Source organism: Sylvia atricapilla, chromosome Z (genome assembly GCF_009819655.1).
Source record: "Sylvia atricapilla isolate bSylAtr1 chromosome Z, bSylAtr1.pri, whole genome shotgun sequence".
Lineage (NCBI taxonomy): Eukaryota > Metazoa > Chordata > Aves > Passeriformes > Sylviidae > Sylvia > Sylvia atricapilla.
In genome coordinates, this window is record NC_089174.1 from 15,112,806 (window position 1) to 15,121,740 (window position 8,935).

The following is an 8,935-nucleotide window of genomic DNA, read 5'->3' on the forward strand; positions in this document are numbered from 1 at the left end:
GCCAGGGCTGTCTTCCACTGGGTCATGAACATCCTCAATGACGGAGACTTCATGACCACTCTGGGCAGTATTTGTCACTGTTTGATCACCTTCGTCATTAAAAAAAAAAAAATCAAACAAAACAACAAACAAATGAACAAAAGCATCCTGTTGTATTTAAATGGAAAATCAAGTTTTTTTCATTTGTCTCTAGTGCCTCTCGCCCTGTCACCTCACACCACTGAGGTCAGTCTGGTACTCTCATCTCAACTCCTCCCACATGATTTTTATAGTCATGTTTAAGAACCACTCAACTTCCTCCTCTCCAGGCTCAACAGTCTCAGATCCCTCTGTATCTCTTTATCTGGCAGATGATCCAATCCCTTCAGCACCCTGACAGCCCTGCACAGACCTCTCTCGTGTAACCCCATGACTGTCCTGTACTGGGGAGCCCAGCACTGAACTCCCCAGATGCATCTCACCAGTGATGAGCAGAGAAGAATGATGATCCCTCTCAAGCTGCTGAAAACACTCCTCCCAGTGACACCCATGACAACGTCAGCCTTATTAACCACACAGGCACACTGCTGGCTTTGTTCACATCCTCACCTCCACATTCTTCTCTGCAGAGATGCTTTTCAGCTGTTTAATCCCACCACTCGCTTGTGGATACTACTCCCCAGTGCCAGAACTTTGTGTTTCCTTTGTTTAACTACACATCTCCCGCAGTGGAATTCTCCAGCCTGTCCACATCACCTGGGATGTCAGCACAACTACCTGGTATTTCAGCTACTCCTCTTTCAGTTTTGCATAATCTGTGAACTTGCTATGGGTGCATGCACTCTGTGCAAGCACCCAGGTCACGGTATTGCCCCTGGAGGCACCCTGGATGTTCCCTAGGGAACATCCCCAGTAATCTGCCTCTATCTGGACTTTGAGCTGCTGATCATCATGCTCTATTCCCAGTCATTCAACCTGTTTTCAATGCATCTCATGTCCTTCTACCTAATCCATACTCTTCTCAGTTTGTCCATAAGGAGACTATAAGAAAACAGTGTCCAAAGCCTTACTAAAATTATGGCAAACTATCTCCCTTTCTCCCTCAAGTCAATGATCACATCACAAAAGGCTCTTAGGTTGGTTAAGTACAATCTTCCTGTTATAAACTCATGCTGATTACTCCTCTGCACGTTCAGCGGTAAATATGATTTAAAGATATGCTAATTTAATACCAGAAACTTTTTTCTGCTCTATCACTATAAAGAGTGATAGAGCAGGTATTTTATATAAAAATAAAAACTGTTAAAGATCACCTTCTACTAGTCTTCATAGTTGAAGTATATAAAAGTAAATAAAGCAGGTCAAGTAAATAAACTCTGTCTAGCACTGTAACATTTTACTGGCACTGACCATACTCTGGAGGGACACAGAGGAATCAATCCTGCAGTACTTGTGTACAGCACAAAGACAACGTAAAAACAAGATGCCTTCTCCTCCCTCCTACTGTGCCTACCAGCAAGACATATAACAAGACGTGTTTTGTTTGGGAAAAATATATGAAAGAAACTGGAAAACAACTACCGGAGCTCTACAAATCCACATCTGAATCAAAATATGGAGTATCTTCAAACAAAATACTGAAGAGACCTAAGCCCTCAACAGAAAACTTGTGTTCCTCTTCCCTTCAAAACCACAAATCATACACACAAAAAAGGGTGAAAAAACACAGCACAGTACTATGCTTCTCAATGGGGCAGGCTAGTAGATAAACTGCCCCAAGTCCCATCCTGATATTATGAGACTCAATCTATGACATGAAACAAAAACTGAAAGAGCAGGTCAAGAGACTCTAGTCACTGTTTAAACAAAATTACATTATGTGATGTTAACTAGACATACTGACTAAACTACTGAAAAATCATCCTCAAACTTCTTGCTTCAAATGCTGTCCTACTTCTGGTTTTATTTATCTGAAGTTCTCATTTACCTATGAACTAACACACTCAGTTTACTTACTGCTTCACTTTCTGTAGCAGGTTAGGTACAACACTGACCCATTGTTGTTGAACCACTGTTTTTTAACCACTCATTTAAGACAGTACTTCTAACACCATACATCCAGCCAGAAGTAGCCCAGAGTACATTAGTCACGAACTTTAGAAAAATAAGTTCCCTTCCACACACAACAGGAACTGATGGGGAAATTAATGATCTAAAAAAGAAAATATTCAATGCTAACTACATTAGCAGCTGAACAAAAACCCCTCATACACTAAATACTACTGACATCACATTTTATATTTTTAATACAGTACCTAACTCAACACACCAACATTATTTCCTCACAGTTAACAGTGCAACAGATTCATTCATTAGTCTGGAAAAACGCCTTCTTCAATTATTCAGAAAAGATTTTTTTCATGAGTTACTGAAACAAATGCAGAACTCTCTGCTTGCCACCTTGAACACTCATGTGAAAGTACCAGAACTTCGCTCTTTGATCAGGCAGAAAACTGTTCAACTTTAATGCGATCTATTCTTACTTAGTATTTCTCTACTTGTCTTCATCTTCTGTGCTTTTTCTCGTTAGTACGTTGTCTGAACAAGCACCAAGAGTGACTATAAGAATACATCTGCTTTGGACAAGATTTGTTTCAACCAGACAGTGTTTCAATAGCCTATTTCATTTTGTGTGGTTGATCACTTTCAGATTTCAACTGATTTACATTTGAAACGGATAAGCACTGCTCAAGAAACCCCACATGAAAATGCCAGTTTTGCTGCAACACAGGAACAGCTCCTGCCACATTACTGCAACACTAGGATAATATAATAATTTTGTCAGCTAAGATTTTAAATCAAATACATAACAGAATCAGCATTCATTCATTAAATTCAAAGGCATTTCCTTATACTATTTGAGCCTCTGTCACTGAGCTCTGCGAATGGGGCAGAAGGCAAGGGAAAAAATGACCTAAACAAACACAGAGTTGCCCATTTTACTCCCTAGTATCCTGTGCCTCCCACTTAGCATTAAGCTGCAACATAAACACACCGCTGCTGTGCTCCACAAAAATGAAAACACACACACACATACACTGAACAGACACACCTCAAGTTAGTTTTAGTCCAGACTGAATATACTCCAAAAGAAGACATATTCCCCAGACCTCCTTGAACAAACTACATTTAAAACATCCTGATGAGGAACGCAGAACCTACATATGCTTCATTTCCCATCTTCTCAAATTAGTTACTATGAAAGCCAGAATGTCAATTCTACACTATTTAAAAGCATATTCATGTTTAAAAAACATTTGTAACATCTTTACACCCTAAAACCTGGAAGACTAGGAACTCGTAATTTTGTCTGGTTTTTGTCTGAGTTTCTTTGTTTGCTTTGGACTTGTTTTTTCCATTTGCAAAACAAGCTCAGAGAAGAAGTGATAAAGTTGTACCAAAATTTATGCAGAATGTTTTATATTATTTTATTTTATTCTTAGAAGTCTAACCAAAGATTGGAGTTTGAACCTGGAAAAACCAGCAGCAACATTTACCAGGTATTTCTCTCTGGAGAGAGAGTAGCCACTCAGGAAATCCTAAAATGCAATGCATACCCATGGGGAGGCAAAGAAACGTAGTGATGATACTGGTACTACTTAGATTGGTACTATGAAAGAAATAACCTTTGCATTCTTACAAAGGAGAACAGTAATTTTGTATTATGGCAAGGTCAGGAGTGAAGAGCACTCTCAAATTTCACATGTACACACAAGATACTGTAAGCAATGAAGAGAAACAAAGCCATGTGACAGAACTGTGGAATTATCGATCAAGTCACCCTGCATTCCTTCCATAAAAACTGAATGAATAAGGAGAAAGTGGGAAAAGGTGGAGCTGCCAATCAAACAAATGGAACAGCAGTCCTGTAATCATATCCAACTGGAGAAATTTAAAACAAATTTAGATTGAGAGATCAATTAGTCTTTTCAAAAAGACCCAGACTGGAGCTTCCCTTATATACAATGACAGATTAATACTGATCTCTGGTTTTGGTAATAAATCAGGAGTTCCAACTCTACAGAAGCAGATGGTAAAATTTACAAAGAGAGAGCATTTCCGAAATAAAACAATAGAACAGAAAGGAAAGAATTTACTATTGACATATACAAATTTTATTATTTAACTGAGAATGGTAAAAACTGATGCTGCATACCATAAATAAGAGATGACTGAAACAGAAATGCTTCTAAATCATCAGACAACTTAACTTAAATATTTTATGGAAAAGTCACACACCAAGGATAAAAATTACAAAGATAAAGCTTAGGTATTTGGAAGTACAAACTTCTGAATCAATTTCTAAATGCGTTTTACTCCCTGTCTGCTCCAGTATTACATTCTTCAACAGAAGAACATTTAACTACAGAGCTATGCCCTGGTCCTGTGTAAAGTAAGGAGCCTTATCGGCCAAAATGAAATCAGGACTTAAGTCTTCCCCTACCGTATACTCCCTGCCAGAAACCTTAACATCCTTTTCTGAAAGTCAACCATGATGTTTGTACATGTTTATGGTATTGCAGAAGACAATGTTTGACAGAAAAATTCACTCGGAATTGTAGATGTAACAATTAATTCAGTATCAAAAACTGATTACTCATTAATAACTTCCCTGCTTTCCAAAAATATTGTAGAAAGCTTGATATTTGGCTTTTTCCTCAGTTTTCTGAAGAACTTAGCCAGGTCTTCTTAGCCAGAAGCACTCTTACTTTTCAGAGAGTCAAACCAGAAAAGCAAAGTCCTGTCCCTGACGTGCTTGGCACACAATCCTGAAGAAGTAACTTTGCTTTTTATGTGCTTCCATTTCCCAGATTTCTTTCAAAACTGCCTAATCCTATTTCTAGCTCATTAGGGACTTCTACAAATTTAAGACTATTCAAACACATTCAGAACACTATCCAGAAAACAAGGCTTTAATGTTTACAAACTTTCACACAAAGCTCAGAAACTGAAGGGATAAACGACTGCTAGAAAGCCTGTCAAGGTTAGAGAGAATAATCTCAAAATAAATGCTATAACATTACAATTTTATGTCCTACTTCAAATGACAACGGCTCCTGAAATCCTTAAAGCATGTAACATAATGCAGAAGTTAACTCAGCCATGACAGAATATAAAGTAAGAACCCAAAATACACACAGATTTTTAGGATAACTATTTGACTTATCTATATACACGTATCTTTAAATACAACTGTATGTTATTCCCTAAATTATCCCCTATACTTGTGAGAACTTCAGGAATAACATATTTACATAAATGATACTAATGAAAAGTTTAAGCCTCTGAAACAATTTCATTTTGGAGAGACTATGATAAGGACATGAAAGGTTTCTTTTCTATTCTAATACACACCTTGGAAGTTCTTTGTGTAAACCTGCAGATTTTCTACAGAAATCCAAAGGTTGTGTTTAGAGAACTTTCTAATTACATAGAGTCTATATAACATTATCTGATCTTATATTTCACACAACATAAACAAAGAACTAGTCTGCCTCTAGAGCAAGATTCTTTCTCTTACCAGCACTGCAGGAATCATAATTAACCTGATGCACAGATAAATACAATAAAACCTAGCTGTAAGTTTACAGTTTACTCCAAACATCTCCTCTCTCCAAGCATAACCTAAATGAAAACAACTTTAAATTGGTTGAGCAGCACGGCAGTTAAAACATTTCTAAAAATATCCCTTTGTTAACGCTTTTAAAATTAGAAATTATTTTAATTCATTTTAAATCCATGACTCAAGACTGCCTCAATTTTTAAAAAGATCCAACACGTGGGCATTACTTTGGCCGTGTTTCTGAATGAAATGGAAAAGACAAGTTACCTTCCTTTTTTGTCTCAGCAGAAAGCAATGCAATAAAAACGATGACATGGTAAATAAAGTACATTATGCCATGAATAGGAATTTTAATCTATTTACAGAAATTAAGTTTACAGCTCTGCTAAGAAGGGGCTACCAGTGGATGGAAAAATCTCCCCAACAGGTAGTTTCAACCACAACCAGAACAGCTCACTCTTCCAGGCAGCCTGCAGTATTGCTATGAAAACTTGCAAAAACCTAACCCAAACGCCTTTTTCCCCATGAGCTGATCCCACTCAGTACCGGAGGACCAGCTCCCGGTGAAGGGGAAGGAGCTCGACCTCCCTGCTGCGGCCGCTCACCCTGCCGGGCTGCGGGTGGGCTGCACTCCGCAGAACCTGAGCAGTGCCCCCGTGAAGCAAACTTCCTGCTGGAACGGAACCGGAGGAGGGAGGGAAGGTGAAGGGGTGGGCCGCAGAACTTGTGCGAGACTTCCAGCCGAGTTTGACACACACTTTCCCCGGCTAGCGGTGGGGGCCCGGCGGCGCGGTACCCACTCCCCACAAGGACTGAGGCGGGGGCGGTGGGTACTCACTGATTGGTGGGGGGCGCGTTGAGCGGAATGGCCACCTCCTCTTCCTCGTACTCCGGCCCGTCCAGCGAGTCTCCCTCGTCCACTGTCCCCAGACCCCCGGCCAACGGGGGCGGCGGCGGCGGCAGCGGGGGGAAGCCGGGATCGGCAGCCCCAGCGGCCGCCGGAGGGGCTGACCCCGCGCCCAGCTCCAGGAGCCCCAGAACCGAGCACAAAGTCGGCCCGCCTGGGGGGCCGCCGCCCACAAGGAAGGGGCCTTGCGGCTCCGGCGCCCGGCCCCGGCACAAGGCGGGGCAGTGCCCCAGCTCCCCGGCGGCAGCGGCTCCCGCCGTCCCGGCCGCAGCGCCCGAGCCGCCCTCCTCACCCGTGGCCTCGGCCGCCATCATGTTGAGCCTCGCCCCCCCTTCCGCCGGCCGCCTCACGCCGGGGAGGAGGCGACAAAGGGGCTCCGGGCCCCTGCCCCCACCCCGCCCCGGCACGCAGCGGAGCCGGGACGCGGCCGAAACTTCCCGGCGGAGACCGGCCGGGAACAATGCCCGGCTGGGCGGGGGCTGGGCCGCTCCGCAGGGCCCCGCGCGGCTGCCTCGGCCCGCGGCCGCCCCAGGGAAGCGCCGCCCGCCCGCCCGGGGAGCTCCGCGCTTGCGCGGCACCTCTGCGCCTGCGCGGGCGGCGCGGCCCCGGCCGCGGTGTGCGGCTGAGCGCGGCCGGGCGGGCCCGGCAAACAAAGGGCTCGGTCCGCGGGCGAGGGGCTGGCAAGGCGCGGGACTAGGGTAGGATCCACTAGTTCAACCCTACAGGAGCACTGTGACTCTGAGCTCTGTGATTCAGATCCAGATGCCTTTTGAACACCTCCAGGGATGATGAGTCCATTACCCCCCTAGGCAACGTGTTCCAGTGCCTGACCACCCTAACACTGAAGAAAAGCGACCGGGTATCTTCCAGCTCAGCTTCTTGTCATTGATTCTGTGTAATCCGAATCTCCCCCGTCTCAGTTTGAGGCTTTTTCCCCAGGTCCTGCCACTGCAGGCACAGCAGAAGAGACCAGTCCCCGCCTCACTACGTCCTCCCGTCAGATATTGATAGAACAAGTGGGAACGGTTTTGTCAAGGGAGGATTAGACAGGATGTTAGGAAAAAATACTACGCTGAAAGGTTGATCAAGCACTGGAACAGTCTCCTGGGGCAACAGTGGACTCGCCATCCATGAAAGTGTTCAAAAAACGTGGATGTGGTGCATGGGGCATGGTTTCATGGTGGACCTGTCAGTGTTAGGTTGATGGTTGGACTCAGTGATCTTGGTGGTATTTTCCAACCTTAATGATTCTGATTCTATTCTAACAATATTAAAAATATATCCTGGTGGTACTGTTTACCTTGTAAGAACTGTGACTCCACAGTTGACTGACTTGCTACTATACTCTGTACTTCCCTGAAAGTGTGTTTTTTTCATGTTGCTTAAGCTTGCAGGCTTTCAAACCCACCTTCTGCACACCTATGCCTACCTTCATCATCAACCATTTTTCTCCCCTAAGTGGGTTTACTTGGTACATCAGCTTCACTTCACACCTAAGTAGCTCTGGGATCAAGAAGACATGTGATTGCCATTATCAGGCAATACAATATGTAGATGTCTTTAGATTTTTTTTCCCCCCCAGTGTTAAAAGAGCTGACAAATAGCAGCACGTTTACACTTGCATGTTTCTCTGCAGTTCTCAGAAGGCATCTAAACATTCAGGTTTTCAAAGCTTTGCATTACCCAAAAGTATTATGTGAATTTTACCTGAGGCCACTAAAACAAACTACTGCTCCCACTTTCACAGCTCTCAAGCTCTTTTTATCTGCTGAAATTTTTTCATATCTTTCCTTTTGGAGGCATACTGCTTCCAACTTATACTACTAAGACACACGGAATTATGCTGGTTTTGTGCCCAGAATCACAGTGAAAAGAGAAGCTTGGTCTTGCCCTTAGTTTATACCCTTGTAATACATCCATTTACTGCTGTTTTTCTTCTTTTAGAAATTGTAATTTCAAAGAATATTGTAGGCTGCTCTCTCTGGGTTTCTCTTTACTGCTTCTTGCTTTGCCTCACAGATTTTAAACAAAGTAATTTTAACACAGCCTTGTCACTGTAGTGGTAGCAATAAGCCTAAATATAGAAATGCAGTGTAAATATTTATAGGATTCCCTTTATGAGGCAAGCTTTTCTAAGTGCCTTCCTGGGCAGCAGCATGTGTGTGGGGGTGTGGGCACTAGAAGAACAGCTAAGAATTTCAGTCAGGAGGGGGAAATGTGTCTCTAACACTCTTTCAGGAGGTTTTTTTTTTGGTGAGAACAGTTTTAAATTTGGAAAGGATTCTGCAGAGAAAGACTTCCTAGTAGTATCAGCTGAGCTGTTATCTCTCTGCACCCGGCACATCTTTCCTGTTCAGTTTGCAGGCATAGTTGCCATCTCAAGCCACTTGCTGCTGAAGGTTCTACCCATCCCCTTGTGTCACTTC

At 43.2% G+C, this 8,935-nt stretch overlaps 1 protein-coding gene across 1 annotated transcript in view; it reads right to left on the reverse strand.

Moving 5' to 3' along the window:
- Nucleotides 1-7,046, reverse strand: part of RASA1 (RAS p21 protein activator 1) — a 54,591-nt gene extending 47,545 nt beyond the window's left edge. Inside the window, exon 1 of the mRNA XM_066339318.1 lies at nucleotides 6,441-7,046. Coding sequence (XP_066195415.1) covers nucleotides 6,441-6,823 — 383 coding nt within the window. The 5' untranslated portion in view covers nucleotides 6,824-7,046. The remainder of the gene's footprint in view (nucleotides 1-6,440) is intronic.
- Nucleotides 7,047-8,935: the final 1,889 nt, after the last annotated feature.